General features: G+C 44.5%; 4 protein-coding genes across 6 annotated transcripts; 1 reads left to right on the forward strand and 3 right to left on the reverse strand.

The window, feature by feature from the left end:
* Nucleotides 1-2976: 2976 nt before the first annotated feature.
* Nucleotides 2977-4592, reverse strand: LOC119209191 (C-X-C chemokine receptor type 4-like). Its single transcript, XM_037458311.2, has 4 exons — nucleotides 4563-4592; nucleotides 4254-4462; nucleotides 3862-4145; nucleotides 2977-3772 (listed from the first exon to the last, which is right to left on the reverse strand). Exons 1-4 carry the CDS (start codon nucleotides 4575-4577, stop codon nucleotides 3177-3179), a joined length of 1104 nt encoding a protein of 367 aa, XP_037314208.2. The 5' UTR covers nucleotides 4578-4592; the 3' UTR covers nucleotides 2977-3176.
* A 1672-nt stretch (nucleotides 4593-6264) lies between these two features.
* Nucleotides 6265-9090, reverse strand: si:ch211-227n13.3 (uncharacterized). Of its 3 annotated transcripts, none has more exons than XM_037458295.2 (6): nucleotides 8980-9090; nucleotides 8306-8386; nucleotides 7725-8212; nucleotides 7563-7638; nucleotides 7349-7471; nucleotides 6265-7260 (listed from the first exon to the last, which is right to left on the reverse strand). In XM_037458295.2, exons 3-6 carry the CDS (start codon nucleotides 8176-8178, stop codon nucleotides 6891-6893), a joined length of 1023 nt encoding a protein of 340 aa, XP_037314192.1. In that variant the 5' UTR covers nucleotides 8179-8212; nucleotides 8306-8386; nucleotides 8980-9090; the 3' UTR covers nucleotides 6265-6890. The 3 variants fall into 3 exon arrangements, with proteins under 3 accessions (XP_037314192.1, XP_037314191.1, XP_037314190.1); XM_037458294.2 differs by lacking the exon at nucleotides 8980-9090 and adding an exon at nucleotides 8792-8972 and having other exon boundaries at nucleotides 7725-8155; XM_037458293.2 differs by lacking the exon at nucleotides 8980-9090 and adding an exon at nucleotides 8792-8972.
* Nucleotides 9091-9131: 41 nt separating this feature from the next.
* Nucleotides 9132-13969, forward strand: LOC119209174 (UDP-glucuronosyltransferase 1A1-like). Its single transcript, XM_037458271.2, has 10 exons — nucleotides 9132-9243; nucleotides 9960-10513; nucleotides 11567-11630; nucleotides 11710-11858; nucleotides 12264-12391; nucleotides 12609-12702; nucleotides 12844-12969; nucleotides 13072-13159; nucleotides 13254-13473; nucleotides 13595-13969. The coding sequence occupies exons 2-10, from the start codon at nucleotides 9989-9991 to the stop codon at nucleotides 13863-13865; spliced, it is 1665 nt and encodes a 554-aa protein (XP_037314168.2). The 5' UTR covers nucleotides 9132-9243; nucleotides 9960-9988; the 3' UTR covers nucleotides 13866-13969.
* On the reverse strand, nucleotides 13963-15553 carry ndufb3 (NADH:ubiquinone oxidoreductase subunit B3). The gene is made up of 3 exons (XM_037458351.2): nucleotides 15402-15553; nucleotides 14286-14414; nucleotides 13963-14194 (listed from the first exon to the last, which is right to left on the reverse strand). The coding sequence occupies exons 2-3, from the start codon at nucleotides 14411-14413 to the stop codon at nucleotides 14044-14046; spliced, it is 279 nt and encodes a 92-aa protein (XP_037314248.1). The 5' UTR covers nucleotide 14414; nucleotides 15402-15553; the 3' UTR covers nucleotides 13963-14043.
* Between the last annotated feature and the right edge of the window lie 466 nt (nucleotides 15554-16019).

Below are 16019 nucleotides of genomic sequence, written 5' to 3' on the forward strand. Positions count from 1 at the left end.
GGGTTGGATTAGTAGAGATCAGGAGCTGTGGCAGTCTTGGGTTCATGTCTTTTACATATATATTTACACATATATGTCCTACGCTCAAAATAAAATATATCGACATTGGAAACAGAGAATATCACAACTTCAGCCTTCTTATAGCACAGTCTATTGATGTCCTATCAGTTTGCTCCATGTTGCATTCTACTGGTCCTCTTTTATTTTATAAATTGTATTTTATTGTTGGGATCAGGTCGAGTTTTGACTTGATTCCCTTGACTTGACTTAAGATTTTATTTGATGAATGTTTCCAAAAAAGAGTTATGTCCTTGATCTTAAACAATTGAACATGTTTGTGTCTCATTTATTATCTGCTCAGCAGTCATCTAAACTCACACAAAAAGTCTGCACTCATTCTGCAGGGTTCACACTAAGGAGCATCTGGGACCAACGTGCATTGGTTTCCAAACACATTAATGTCTATTCCTGCTCACACATCATTCTCACGCCTCCACCTGCTGAGGTGGATGCAAACACTCCCGGCAGGCTATTGGTTTCACCTGTCACATTGTATTAATCCACCAGGAACAGAGCAGGAAGTTGTTGCAGGCCATTTGGATGCAACCCAGTCTTTCTCTCCGTCTTTATTTCTCCTTTTGTCTTGACCTCTGGTTTTCCCACAATTGTTCAACAGCAGGAAACTCGGCTTGTCTGAATATGAGGGAACCTGACCATCTGTACCCACATGTGTGCACACACACACACAGACACCCCCCCCCCCCCCTCTCACACATGCACCACCAGCATATTTTCCTGTGAAATGTATAACGTAGATCAATAAAAGCAACACATAAAATACCTATGCACACACACACACACACACACACACACACACACATGTAAGCGGTTAGTTTAGATGAACTCCACTCTGTAGTAACCCCCTCTCTGATGCTGCAGGCTCCTTACAGCAAGCGCACAGACATGAAAACTCTGATAATGTCCGATTTGTGGCAACAGCAGGTGTCAAACAAAACGATGGGAACAAACAGTTTCAGAGCAGCAGGATATGAGAGAGAAGAGGGCAAATAAATAGACCTGTTTCCTGGAGTAGTTGCATTCACATGGTGACCCATTTTCATTGTTTTGGTCCGGACACGGTTCTTGAAATGAGACAGGGATTGAGTTAATGGGTGCACGCAGCAGGGCAGTAATGCGGTTAATACACGGAAAGACACCAGCAGATAATAATATTCCTGACCAGCAAAGTCAGGTGAAGCTATGCGAAAGGCTGCCTGCATGAATGAATGAATCATGTGTTGCTGATCCTCATAGTACTCGAGAACCGTCTTTGGTTCACTGCACATGCGTGCAACTGGGCTACTGTGAAATCATTCTGCTTGAGCGGTGGAACTCACTAACATCCTGATTTCATAATATCTTAAATAAAACAGCTGCATAGAGGCGCGGACCTTGTGTAGATATGACTGGCTGATGTGTGCTGAGCGCCTCTCTGAATGCAGCGAATCCACTTAGTGCCGCGGAGGCTCTAAAGCTGTGCTGCCCAGTCGATATATAGAATATAACAGATTCAAAACATATAATATTTGAGCGCTAACAGCGTCCTGACTTGGTCTGTAGTGAAGTCCTGCATGTTGTCCAACAGGCCTCCTGCAGCAGCTCCAGTGTGGTGAGCGCCGAGGTCGTTTGATTGTTTTAGCTGAGTGTTTTTCCTAAAATGAGTGACAGGAAGTCTTTCCTGTTTTGAACACGCCATGAATAGAAGAGAATTGTGCGTGTGTGTGTTTTTGTGTGTGCGTGTTTGTATCTGTGAACTAGAAAGACATAAAGCAAAATACATTTTGAGATAAAAAGTAATTAATATAAGATACATACAGTATATTGCCAATTTTATCGAACAAGGAGCCTGCGCATTATCCTTTCTTTCTCATAATTGTGACCTTTTATCTCATGATCTAAACTTTCTATCCCTTCAATTCTTTTTAGTGGCGGGAATGGGTTTCCACAGTTCTCTCTACATTGAGGGTGAAGGAAACCACTCCAAACCCATGTTGTGTGCACATGAAGCCGTATAGGACATGATGCACCTGATAGGACACAGTGATGCCACAGAGTCAAACCTTCTGAATCAGGTCTCTCTCTCCATCCTCTTCCTCCACTCAGCTCCAGGAAACAGGACACAGTAAACTTCCAGCTTCTGTTTCTTTCACTTCCAGGTGGAAGTATGTGGGAAGTTTGCCTGCGTGTGAGCATTCAAGTTCATTAAAAATGGACCTCCTGACCCCTTCATGCTGCCTTCGTTCTCACGTCGAAGACGCAGACTGTTTGAATCCACATGAATCTGCGTCCGCCAAGACAGTAAACACAAAAACACCCACACGCAGTCTCACACAAAAACACACACGCCGCGTGACTCAGATACACCTGGATCGCACACTGATTTTAATAAAAGCACAGTTTCATTTCTCGACAGTGCTTGACTGTGTTCATGCTGCGGATCAGTGGACGGCCGGCGGCTGAGTGATGATAAATCAAAACAACCAGAGACAAGCTGGTGATAATAAAGATTACAACACGCGCCAGTGTGCCAAATCATGTCAACACTTTTCTAATCTTTATCTTCAAGCAGAACATTTCTGCCCACAAAAGAAAAAAATAATCTAGATTTTTGAACACTGATAGCAGCTGTTGGCTAACAGTTAAACTATGTGTAAAACAGAATATATTTAATTAAAAATGCTCTTGCTATTCCAAGAGTTTTTTTTAGATGAAGCGGAGACGCCTTCATCATCATCTCATTAGTCTCCAAACTGTTTGTGTACTTTGGGCCTTGATGATATCAATCTCACACACTAGGAAGCAGACTCGGTGGGGGCGGCATTCGCTGTGGATGACTGCTCATAAAGTAGGAGCCAGGAATTCAGTTTCTCAAGACGAGACTTTTCCACAAACATGTGTATTTTCTTTGCATATTTTATTAGAAAAACATCTTCATCAGTACACAACAAGCACAGAAAAGCGAGGTCACGACAGTATTTACAGGAGAAACCCCGCAGAGGGAGAAGCCAAGTCGTGGGCCAGCAGACTGCTCCTTACTTTCTCAGACACTTCCCCAAATCACCCTTTTAAACACATATACACACAGTGAGCACACATTTACACAAAATAAGCAAACACTAGCTGGAGTGCAGACTGGAGGACTCCGACTCCGTGGTCGTGGAGGCCCCCGGGCGTCTTCGCGGTAAAATCTTCAAACTGGAGGCTCGGCTCAGAGTGAGGGCTCTGCGGGCTGAACTCTTGAACCCGGCCCCCAGGAAGGCGTACAGCAGTGGGTTCAGGCAGCAGTGTGCAAACGCCATGGGCTCCGCCACCGCCAGCCACACGCCCAGCACGGCCTCCAGCCGGCAGCCGCGGGGCAGGACCTCCAGGCGCAGCAGAGTGTCCACGGAGATGCCCGCTCCGTAGGGCAGCCAGCACACGAAGAAGCACAGAACCAACGCGATGGTAGTCCTGACCGCTCGCCGCTTCTGCCTCTGGCCCCCGAGCGGGCCCCGGGTCAGCCTGGTGACAATGACGCAGTAGCACACCAGCAGGACCAGGCCGGGGATCACCAGACCCACCACTACCAGCTGCAGGTTGAAGACCGCGACCCAGAGTGGAGCGCTGTCGGCCGGGTAGAACCGCTGGCACAGAGTGGCCCCTTCGCCTCCTTCCTGGGTCCGGGCGAATATCAAGTCGGGCACCGCCAGGAGGCCAGCGGGCAGCCACGCACCTGCGGACAGAGGCGGGAAGAAGTAAGGGACTGTGGGGGTTGGGTGGGGTGAGAAGCGGAGGAGAGCAGACGGCCCTTCCAACACTCACCCACATAGACCAGCCTGTGTGCCAGCAGCTGCCTCAGCCCCCCCGTGTTGGTGTCGGTGGCGCGGACCACCGCCAGGTAGCGGTCCAGGCTGATGAAGGCCAGGATGAGTACGCTGCCGTACAAGTTGACCGTGTAGATGACGTGCACGCCGACGCAGGTGGCCCCCCCGAAGCGCCAGTCGGCCAGAGCCGAGTCCACGGCCCAGAAGGGCAGCGCCAGGACGAAGAGGAGGTCGGCGGCCGAGAGGTGCAGTCGGTACCGGTCCGTGAGGCTGCACTTTGACCTGTGGGCGGAAGGGGAGAGGGAGAAAGAAAAAAAAACACTTAAGCCCGTCGCTCGTCGGCCCTCGTGACGAGGTGGCGCCGCGTCAACCGCCCGACCAACCCCTCACCTGCGCTGGCAGCCCAGCACGATGACGACCAGGCCGTTTCCGGTGATGCCCAGGGTGAAGATGAGGGCGTAGACCACAGGCAGGAAGACCTGCCGGAGGTCAGCGTTGATCACGTGCTCCACGTCACATGGCTCCTCCAGATCGTACGGGTCGCCGGAACCGGAACCGGAACCTGAGCCCGTGTCGTTGCTGTAGTCCAAGAAGATGTGCTGGAGGGAGGACGGGGTTGGTGATTAAGGCCCCAAACACGGACTGGTGATTTGGGATGAAAAGCAGCAACGTTTGACTAAACATCGTTGACGACCTTACCTCATAGTACGACATGACGGAGGCAGCCCCTCTCCCTTCTCAGTGGTGAAGCTCCTGCTCACAGTGGCTTTATAGCGGCGTTCAGGCTCCTCCTCAAAACCCTCCAACACATCTGTGTTCCTGCTGAAACATGTTTCCTGTTTTCGAGGTGTCAGGTGCTGATAGTGGTTCTATCACAGGATACGCTGTTGTGTGTGTGTGTGAGTGGCTTGAATTGTTTTGGCCCCGAGACCTCTTGTTTGTAATAATCAGGACCTATTGGCAGAAAGGAGATGGGAATAAGACCTGTGTGTGTGTGTGTGTGTGTGTGTGTGTGTGTGTGTGTTCCTCTCAATCCTCCGTGCTCTGCTGAAATCGGGACAAGCAGCAGCGGTTTCAGTGTGGAAAATCTTTGCATCACTGTCTCATGTGGTGCACGCAGGTGTGGGTGAAATCATATGTATGAGAGGGGGACACGGAGCAGCAGGATTGTGGCATTCTGCAAGTGAATGTGAGACGACTATCAGCCGTGTTCTGGTAACGCGTCATGGATTTCTTCTGATCTTTCACAACCAGCCAACCATGAGTGAGCATATGTGATTCTTGCGTGCCACCTTTCTGAGAGCAAAACAACTGTGTGTTGACTGTAATTATTTATTAACATATCCATCTAAAAAAAAGCTATTTTGAATTGTAAATAATACACATATTGAAAATGGCATGTAGTAAAATATGAGATGGGAACTTGACAAGATTTGTATTTCATCATTCTGTCTTTAATTGAATGAAATATAATACAAATCTTTTGTGAAATAGAAAATTTGTCTCTATTTCAAATTAAATCTCATATTTAATGTCTTAGCTGCTGCAGTATTTATAGTAAAGATGGAAACATTCTGAGGAGCCTGCACATAGTCGATGGAAGGCTGTTAAAACCTGGCCTAAGAACAAACTTAACTGTGAGATGGAATTATATATTATATATTATATTTTAAATGATGCAGTTCCATTTTGAAAACTCAATTGCTAATGAATTCATTTGATTGTAATTTAATTCAAAGGAATGTATTAATTGGTTTGTAGGTTTTGATGCCCAGTCGGTCAGCAGACACATTTCCTGGCTCGGCACGGGCAGATCGGACTTCAAATCCTCATCCTCTCCCGATACATTAATCCCATAAATAAACAACACCCCGCCAAAAAAAGACTGTCAACGCCTCGAGACGCGGTTCTGAGTCCCTTATCTCTTACTCGTTTTCCCCACCCTTCCTCCACATTGACTGTTATCAGCACAGACATCTTGAAAATACACGTTTTGTGTAAAACGACCTTCGTCTTCCTGGTTTATCCTCATAACATTCAGACAGCTTGGTAAACCCGCTCCTTAGAACAGGCACTAATCGGGCTATATCAATTATGCATCCAAATGATTAGTGAAATGGTTTTAAAGCAGACTTTAAAACCAGATCTTTATCACATGGACTGCTTTACATTCAGATGCACCAGGCGCGGTGCCCTGGTTATTCAGCATGCTGGCTGACAGGGACACAAAATGTTTATTAATGCTATTAATAATGCCTGTGCCTTTTCTTCCAACAGTGTCCTCTGTGAAAAAGAAACAGGGAAAAAGGCCTGAAAAGCACAGGCCTGATTCTGTCATTAAGTGGCGCCACCATGTGGGCTTAGACAGAATAACTGACATTACAACCAAAAAACAAGAATCGCTTAGAACTTTCAACAAACTGATATGTGGAATTTTTATTAATTTAAGATTCAAGGAGAACAGTGGTTTAATTCATACAGAGCACAGGAATACACTGTGTCTCCAATTCAAAGTATTTAATAAATATATACTGTAGGATATATAAAGTATTTGCAGGCAATATACACAAAAAAGATTCCATTCTACCAAGGAATTATGCACCTGTACCCTGTCAGAAATCAAACTGCATTGTGGAATAAATAACGCAAAACAACGTACAGAAACCTGGTAGACTTAATGTTGTCACTTTTAATTGCGTTAGTATGTCATATGTAATCTGGGCACAGCTCCAGTCTTCTGGATAATCTTACTGAAAGTATTCATATGTTTTTTTTTGGATCATGTCTAGTGATACAGAATTATTCACATGTTGAATGAAACTTAATAAATGCTATTTGGAAATTCAAGTAAATAAATAAATAAATAATCTAATTCATATGCTTTCAGGTAAACTTAGAGACTACTAATAAGAACATATTTATTATAGCCTGGCAAGAGAAAAAAAAACAAATAAAAGCTACTTTAGAGCTGGAAAACTTTACTGAACGCAAGAAGCTTAAAAAGATGTCGGCGTCACCTCGCTGGCGTTATTCTCGGACGATCATGCTGCTGTTGCCACGCAACTGGGCAAGCAAGACTCTGAAACCCCAGGTCTTTGGTGCCTTCTGCTCGGGTGGGACCTCTCCGTTAGTGGTTTCCACGGTGACCGCAGAGGGAATCAATTCGGGAGGCAGATTTGCATCTGCTTGATTGTTGACTTCTTGATCGCTGAGATCGTCAAATTCCGGAGCACCACCGTCTCCACAGGTCGGGCTAATACTGACGCGTCGGCCCTGATTGTTGCTATGGAGACGCTGCTGCTTGGTGGCCCGACGACCCTGAGAACCATCTCTGGTCCTCTTCCTCCTGTTCTTCCTCCTCCTTTTCACCGGCGTTCTAATACGACGGCGAAGGTTCCTGAGAAAAATAAGTGCAGCACATTCAGGTCATTTTTGGTGTGAACAGGCTTTTCCGCAGTAATGTCCTCATTGTCTAGAATAGTTACCTCTGAAGGAAAGTGTGTGGGTTGGAGCAGGCTGATGACTCTACCAGATACTGCGCAGTTTCTTTTGAACGTTTCTGGACAGCAAGTCTTTCCTTAAGCCGCTGCACACACATCAAAAGCTTCCTGATGAAACAGAGAGGTGACGTTTTAAAGAGGTGACAGCGTATCCACAGGCATCCCACCTTAAAGCTAGTTACCACCCAGCCGGCCTTACCCTCGTGCATTAGGCAGCCTCCTCGAGCTCCAGCTCTTGACCAGGACCCACTGGTCACATGTCAGGGACTCGGGATCTGAAGACCACACCAGAGTGAGAGGTTGAACATGTTAGCGTGATCCGGTGCACAGAATGAAGAATAAAGAATGAGTGAAGACTCACTGTTGTCTAAGGGAGGTTTTTTAAGTGGTGCCTTCTTCTTGGCTGTCTTCTGATAGAGAGTCTTACAAGCTGAACACAAGCCCCGTGAAGGCCTCACTTTCTCGTGCGAGACACTGCTGTGTCGGTGAGAAGGACCGGAGGCGATGCTGCTGGTGACAGAGTCACAGTCCTCATCCATAACATCAAGTCCATCATCCGTCACCTCTACAAACTGTAAGTCTTCCTTCTCTGCGACACGCCTTGCGTCAGTCGACCTGTTGATGAGGTCTATGATGTCGAGGTCCTCCGTCTCAACTGTATTGACCGAGTTGGCATCAGCATCTGTCTCCCTCAGCCGGGTCCTCGGTCTCTTAACCCTCCACATGCGCTGAATGGCTTCTTCATTTGGACTGGGACTTCTCTGGGGACTCTTCTTGGAAGACTTTGGTTGTCTGGAGGAGCGTTTGGGAGACATAGGTAGGTTCCACGTCACAGAATACTCAAACAACCTGTAAGAGAGAGCGACTGAGTGATACAGCATCTTATTTCACAATTCAATTAAGAGCCAAAAACGTTTTAGAAAGTAGTTTTTAGTTTCTTACCTATAATACTCAACTTTTATGGTCGATGAATAAGTGAATGACTCCGAGCCCTCTGCCTCATACTCGCAGTCATCCGTCAGCCTACAGAGACAACAAACCACTTTCAACAGTCTAAATCACAAAGTAAGGAAATTTATGCTGTTCCTGCCTCATCTCAATCGTCAGATTGATTCAATTTATAAGCCAAATATCACAAATGTGCCTGAAGGGGCTTCAGAATCTGTGCAGCGTTGTGTGCTCATGTTGTCCTGTTACATCACACGGGACCTGTGGACTGTTACAGACCCACTGATCACATGACCAGGATATCGCTGCTCTGACTTATCCCCCTGAACGCGTTAAGCACTTTACTGTCCTTCTGCGACGTGTTAGCATCTTAGCTAGCTGTTAGCTACGTTGTTCCCCCGAAAATACCGCAAGCAACACAGCAGGTTTCCAGGGAGGACATCAGCAGCTCGGCGCCGGAGCTGTGACGTTGACACTTACTGTTGCTCACATCGTTCACAGTTTACGTGACTTGACATGTTACTAAACTATTTTACCGGCATCTAGCGCTGCAACGTGAAACAGCGAAGCAAAGGCGCTTCCTTAATGAGCTCGCGGGCTTGGTTGGTCTGTCGATTTGTTGAGCGCGAGGGTGACCGACTTGAAGATGCGCGCGGCGGAAAACGAACCGGAAGTTGTTGTTCTTCTGTGGTGGCGAGGGGCAACACAGGCTTAACGCGGCATTACTGCCACCTGCTGGGCTGGATTGTGGGGCGGCAGGCTGGTGGGTGTCAGTCTTCACACCCTCTTACAAAGCCTGCCTTCGTATGTGTTTCATAACTCGTGCACTGGATTCGGCCATTATAGCGTGAACTGGGGCTTTTTGTAACTACCTGAGTACCACATTGGCAATTCTATTTTGATACATGACCGCTGTACAAAATAGGACAAAGGTATGTAATAATGCAAGACAGAGATGTTGTTCTGTAAGTTTCCAAGTGATCAAAACAGATATTGCATGACAATACAGATCCTCCGACCGCTGCCTTGACACGTTTTGACCAACCGGATCAGAAATCTTGATGAACAGGCTTGATTGGCTTACATGTCTTAAGCAAGCCACTTTTGTGGAAAGGATTATTGTCTTTCCAGGCATGTGGGTTTAAACTGTACAGGAGGCAACTTGAAATAGTCTGTCACCTTTTACATTTGTTTAATTAACTACTAAGTAGGTAATTTACCAATACAAATACTATTGATTCCACATTCAGAGACAAAGCTTTTCAATAAATTAGAAAAAAGCCCTACTCCTCCTACAACGCTACTTCCTCCACTGAACTTTTCCCCAGTCCCCCAGGTGCTGTTCCGCTTGTCTTTGTGTGCTTTCTTTTAAGCTTGTGTATAGCAATAAATCCCATTATACAGTAACTAAATCACTAAAAGCTGCTAATTGCCTCTAAGTGCAAAGTCTTGAGGACTGTAATTGTCGATAAGTTGAGAGAGTTGAACACACACAACTATGCTAAATCACAGTGGAATTTCAGCTCCCCAGATAAAGTTTCCTAAGGGGGGGGGGGGAGGGGTTTACACAAGCATTCAAAACAAGGGGGGAAAGCAGAAAGGGGCGTTTTCTTACATTGCCTAACATTTCCCTCTGTGTTGGTTTCAGTAAGTTGCAGACACAACGGAGAGAGAACAATGTGGAAAGCAGTAGTGTCTGTGCTCCTGCTGCTAAACATGGATATGCAGGTGAATGGCGCTCGAGGTGAGACAGGGGCTTCTGTGGCAGAAGAACCCAGGCCGGAGAAGAAGCTGAAGGCAGCAGAGGCCAACACAATCCCTGCAAGTGACACTGCTTCAGCAGGTTTCATGGGCAACTTGTTGGTGGTTCCCATGGATGGCAGTCACTGGGTGGGTATAAAGGCAATTGCGGAAGAAATGGGTCGCCGTGGACACAAGGTTACCGTGGTGATTCCAGAGATCAGCGTACGGATGGGTCCAGGGAAACACTACGATACTGTGACCTTTCCTGTTCCTTATGACAAAGCTCATATGGATTTTGTCATGGCTGTACACAAGGACGTGTTGAGAAAATCTGCACAGTCTTTCATCGAGAGTATAAGGGTGAAATATTCTCAAATAATGAGAATTACAGGTTTCATCCACACCACGGCAGAGAGCCTACTGTTCAATGACACTCTGATTTCACATCTGGCACAGCAGGTGAGTGCAAATACTGTTTAACATGACATCTGGAAGCATAATTAAATAAAAATAAGGCAGAAAATACTGACATATTACAATATATCTCATTATTAGTCTATACTGTTATAAGCTATACTGATGCATCTGTGTTTCAGAAGCATGTTCTGTCCAAGCTGGTTGAGGGGGAGCTTGACTAATTTACATTGAATTAGGTATTGTAGGCCAGTGGTTCCCAACCTGGGGGTCAGGACCTTTGTGAAGGGCCAGTTCCTACTGCCACATGAATCTGGTGGTTTCTGTGATATTAGATACATTAGACCAGTGGTCCCCAAACTAAGGCCCGCGGGCCGGATACGGCCCGCCTCCACATTTGGCCCGGCCCCCTGAACCAAAGGGGCTTTATGATTTTTTTTTCAGTCTGGCCACGCAAATCCTAGACTAGCCCCTGTGAAGTAGAACGGAATAATGGAGAAAAGGTTGATTCAGAATGCAGGGTATTTAACCTGCAGTGGTCAAACGATTATTTGTTTGTTCAATGCTCTCATTGGTCAAGAGGCGGTGGCGGTTATTATTTATTTCATTTTTTTCTGTAAAGATCCCAGAGAAGATTATTTGGTTATTATTTATTTCATTAAGTGATATTATTTATTTTCCTGACTTTTTTTCTGTGAAGATCCCGGATTGCTATTATTTGGTTGTATGTGGCTTTCTGGAAAACAATAAATGTTTACATTTAGGCACCCAGTGCAATCGTCACACTTTTTCTGACCCCGGCCCCCTCCAGAGAAGGGAAAAGTTATCTGGCCCTCACAGGAACAAGTTTGGGGACCCCTGCATTAGACCGTTATGGACCATGAACAGTTATTCAAATGAAACCAAGAGATGGTTAGAAGGAAAAGGACACAAACTATTTAGATCCGAAGGATGACATACAGCCGCCACAAGACGCTACTTTAACATGTCAGTATATCTACCATGTAGAATCTGCACAGCAGTTTATTGAGTAGAAGGAAATGTGCTTTATTAGTGCATGCAGTTGAAGATTGACTACTTTCCCTTCTGTATTGTTAGAACTTTGATGCAGTCCTCACAGACCCCATGATCCCCACAGGCTTGTTAATAGCTCGGAAATTAGGTGAGCACTGCCGCACTTGGATTACTTAGACTCTTAAATGTCTGCTCATTTTCTCATCAGTCATGTTTAAATGGTTCAGGTCTCCCAACTATAAACTTACTGCGGGGAATCCCGTGTTCCTTGGACATGAAGTCTGCAGGCTGCCCCTCCCCGCCTTCATTTGTGCCCCGATTCCTCACCAAATACACGGATGTAATGAACTTCAAGGAGAGAACTGTCAACACTTTGGTGAGCAAGTTGATGAGCACGAATAGTTGCACGCGTGAAGGGTCGCCGTGTTCTAATACATACAAAACACAGGATCTTTGCAGACCTAAGTACTTTTTATTTCAATAGTTCTACAGAAATATTCTGGTAATTTTGAGACTTTTGCATTGGGACGCCCTACCTCGAGCAACATACCGCTATTGACCCCCCCTCCCCCCATTGCAATAGGGATCGCTATCTCTAACTCTGCACTCATGTTAAATGGAACATTTGGCTTTTGAAAACCTGACTGTGTCTGTCTTTCAATACTTTAAGATACATTTAAAGTAACTTAGTTTAAGATTACATTGTTGATCTTGGACCGCATGACGACACAAATGGACTATGTACATTTGTTTATTGCTTTGTGGTACCTCTGACCTACAGGTGGCTTTACTGGAGCCGCTGCTATGTCGACTGATGTACTGGTACTTTGATCAAATAGCCTATCAGTTCCTGGGGGAAGAGGTTGGTGTAGCTGAAGTGCTGTCAGACTCTGATATCTGGCTTCTGAGGTAACATGTACAAAGGTTATATGTTGATATTTAGGAGAACACATAATTGTTCTATTTTGAAGTACTTACACACACAAATACTTAAACACTAATAAAAAAAAAAGGAATATAATTTGAAGATACTGCCGTTTGATTCCACTAAACCACATTGAAGTAAAACACATCTTATATTGAGATTCAAATACAGATACATATTGGGATACTGTGTTTTGAACAGGATGGACTTCACTCTGGAGTTCCCACGGCCAATCATGCCTAACGTGGTACTAGTTGGTGGAATCAATTGCAACGTGAGGAATCCTCTGCCTGAGGTAATACCCTGTGTTTGTAATTACAAACTATAATATTTCTTTTGTATATCCTATGCATTTCATCTAGCTTCTTTTAATGCAGAGATAGATAAAGAGAGTGATGCCAGACCCTAGCGCGCGCGTGTGTGTGTGTGTGTGTAGGATTTGGAGTACTGGCTGTCAGGGGAACATGGGTTTGTAGTGTTCACTCTGGGCACCATGGTGTCAGATCTGCCAGAGGAGATAACCTCTGTCTTCCTAGAAGCCTTCAGCCAGATTCCACAGAAGGTACAGGAACATATATGAACATATTTAAAAAATCTATTTAAAATGAAATAAAAATGCAATAATAAAAAAAGTTATCAATGAATTAACTTTGTCTTTTGACAGGTAATATGGAGGTACACAGGGGAGGTTCCAGACAGTGTCCCAGAGAATGTGAAGTTTATGACCTGGGTGCCTCAGAATGACCTGTTAGGTTTGTAAATCCACTGCACCACATTCTGAAAAATTCCAAACCATTGATTTGATGAGGCGACGCATCTGACATCCTTTTGTGTGTGGTGCATTAGCACATTCTGGAGCTCGGGCCTTCATCACTCACGCTGGCTCGCACGGCCTCTTTGAGGGACTGTGTCATGCTGTTCCCATGCTGATGTTGCCGCTCGGGGGGGACCAGCCTGACAACGCGGCGAGGTTGGCAAGTAGAGACGCTGGAGTGGTGCTGGATATCACTACGATCTCTACAGAAAGCCTTCTTCAGGGACTCAATGCGGTCATCAACGACACAAGGTCAGAGGGTCACTTATCTCATTAAAAACAAGTTCCTTAAGTCTTTGCTGATGATGATCAAAGTAAAAACAGAATTGGAATCAAACTTTTAAACTGTTGCCACCAATCTATTTGTATCCAGGTATAAAGAGAACATGAAGAAGCTGTCGGCTCTCCATAAAGACCGGCCAGTTGACCCACTTGACCTTTCAGTGTACTGGACAGAGTATGTGATGCGGCACAAAGGGGCCAAACATCTCCGATCGGCTGGACTCAACCTCAACTTGCTTCAGTACTTCAGCCTGGATGTGATAGCACTACTGGCTACTGTAGTGCTGGTTGTTGTAGTACTGTTAGTAAAATGCTTGAAACTATTCATCAGGAAAGTGGGCAGGAAGATGAAGCAGGAATGACCCGGTGCTACATTTTAGCATCCCATGGTTGTCGGGCAAACTTAAGTTGGTTGTGATTTAAAGATGCGACAGGGCGTACAAAGAATAAGGGAAACAATTGGGTGATCACAGAAACATTTAATGAACAGAAAATACAGGATATTAGTATACTCTGGGACTTTAGGGACAGTGATGAGCATTAGTGCCCACCCTTCTTGGGTGGAAACAGGGCGTACTCGACCGCCAGAGCGACGGTAAAGGCTGCAAAGCCCCACTTGAATCCTTTCAGCAACACATCCGACAGAGTCACAGCGCGGGCGAAGCCTCCGGAGTATCTCCAAGTCTCGTTGCTGCAGAGTGAGAGAGGCAGGACAGTGAGAAAGGGAGCAGGGTCAGGAATAAGAATGACTTAAATATCAAAAGGTAGGTAGAACTACTGACCGGGCCCATGGATCCTTGAGGCCTCTGGCTGCCAGCCTCTGCTTTGTGAACTCCATCGGCGTTCCCTCCACCTTCCACTGCCGCCAGTCCGGCATGGACATCTTGTTGTGGCCGTGGTCACCTCCCATGCTGAAAACAAGAGACAGATACACAATGACCTCCCTCACATTAGTATTTGTTTTAAATTTGACAAAGTCAAACTCTTTGAGTTTCTACTTTGGTTTTTGTCCAGAACTTGGTTCAAATGTATTGCAATGTAAAGGGTAGTGGCCGTTAATTTATCCTATGTAAATGTAATAATCTTTGTGAAAGTCTCATCCATAAAAATCTAAGAACACACAACTTCATCATACATTTCAATCTTTACTGTACAAGCAGGTGCATGAAAACAGTGTTGCACATTAATGTATGTACAAGCTGGCCAGAAAGTTTCTACACTTAAATAAATTAAAGTATTCTATGATTCTTATGGGACACTAAAAAAGAGAGGCATATACCTCCAAAACTACTTTGCATGGTTATATGTCGATTAGTTTCAAATCGATCGCACAGAGATGTTATTTTTATAATTAAATGTTACATTTAACACTTTCCCCCGTTCTATTTGTTTTAATATCGTTAAAAACTATGGATCCAACAACAGTTAACTAAACCTGGCACAATTAGGCACATTGAGCTAGTTTTGTTAACGTCCTGTGTGCTTTTAATAATAAATATGCGAAGAAGACATTAGACATGAGATTATTAACTAACGTAAAGCATGGAGGTTACTGGTTATCTGAATCCATTCACTATTCATTGATTACCTACAAAGCACACATCGCTTTGATAGCGTTACCTTAAATAGTGGACCCTTCGTAGAGAATGGCCTAAATATTGATTAAGTCAAATTAAAGTTAAAACGCTGTGGAGCGACGATAGACAGCGTTTCCTCAGCCTAACGTTACGTTAGCTCACGTACATTGTCCCGCTAGAAAGAATTAACGTTACAGCAATTAACCGTGGACACGTAGTTCACGCCTTCATTAGGGGTTAATGTCGTTACAAGAGACTGGACCAGAGCTACAGAATATGTAATACATATATACTATTGTTTCTAAAAGAAAAACACTGTACCTGAGTAGCTAGATCTGACCTCTGTTGTTGGACCAAGTGTTTGCGACACTTAGCCTTAATTGACGGCAACACTACGGCAGAGCATTTGGGACAAAATACTACAGCGTCTCTTTAATGGAGACGGTTTCTTGCGCTAAACTCGAGTCAATGTTTGAAACTATCGAATGCATTTTATATTGTTGCAATACTATTTGAATATATAATGTAATATATTTCGCTTGTACATTTATGAAAGACAAACTGCTGGTAGACTATTTTTTTAAAGATAATTACTGAAAATATTTTTTTTATTATCTGTTTTAGTCATTTTTCAAATTAAATTGTTACTTAAAATATGCTGTATAAAAGGGTGCATCCCATATTTACATATTAAATTAACAGTTGTTGACAACCATTTGCTACACAACAAAGCTTAAGACTGAGAAAAAGTTACATGATCATGATAATTTCATCAGTTTAGGAGCAAAGTCCAGGTTAAAAGTAAACATGACGTTGCTGTCGACATTGTAGCTCCTGCATTTAAAAATAGAGGTACTAAAACAGTGAAATTACATTTTTTAGTGTGTTACCTTCTTTTATTGTTTCTTGTTTTGTGTCCATTTGACACGTCAAATCCAA

This window comes from Pungitius pungitius, chromosome 15 (assembly GCF_949316345.1).
Source record: "Pungitius pungitius chromosome 15, fPunPun2.1, whole genome shotgun sequence".
Taxonomy (NCBI): domain Eukaryota; kingdom Metazoa; phylum Chordata; class Actinopteri; order Perciformes; family Gasterosteidae; genus Pungitius; species Pungitius pungitius.

Bases quoted from the DNA above. Each gene is read 5' to 3' on its own strand.
- LOC119209191 (XM_037458311.2), bottom strand. The intron at 4,146-4,253 runs GTGAGGGGTTGG...TTCCGCCCACAG, and splicing joins GTGCTGGGCTGCCAGCGCAG to GTCAAAGTGCAGCCTCACGG. The intron at 3,773-3,861 runs GTGAGTGTTGGA...CTCTGTCCGCAG, and splicing joins ACACAGGCTGGTCTATGTGG to GTGCGTGGCTGCCCGCTGGC.
- si:ch211-227n13.3 (XM_037458293.2), bottom strand. From the start codon at position 8,829: ATGTCAAGTCACGTAAACTGTGAACGATGTGAGCAACA. The intron at 8,387-8,791 runs GTAAGTGTCAAC...TTGTCTCTGTAG, and splicing joins TGTGAACGATGTGAGCAACA to GCTGACGGATGACTGCGAGT. The intron at 7,639-7,724 runs GTGAGTCTTCAC...TGTGGTCTTCAG, and splicing joins AAAACCTCCCTTAGACAACA to ATCCCGAGTCCCTGACATGT.
- LOC119209174 (XM_037458271.2), top strand. From the start codon at position 9,989: ATGTGGAAAGCAGTAGTGTCTGTGCTCCTGCTGCTAAACATGGATATG. The intron at 10,514-11,566 runs GTGAGTGCAAAT...CTGTATTGTTAG, and splicing joins TTTCACATCTGGCACAGCAG to AACTTTGATGCAGTCCTCAC. The intron at 13,474-13,594 runs GTCAGAGGGTCA...ATTTGTATCCAG, and splicing joins GCGGTCATCAACGACACAAG to GTATAAAGAGAACATGAAGA.
- ndufb3 (XM_037458351.2), bottom strand. From the start codon at position 14,413: ATGGGAGGTGACCACGGCCACAACAAGATGTCCATGCCGGACTGGCGG. The intron at 14,195-14,285 runs GTCAGTAGTTCT...CTCACTCTGCAG, and splicing joins CTCAAGGATCCATGGGCCCG to CAACGAGACTTGGAGATACT.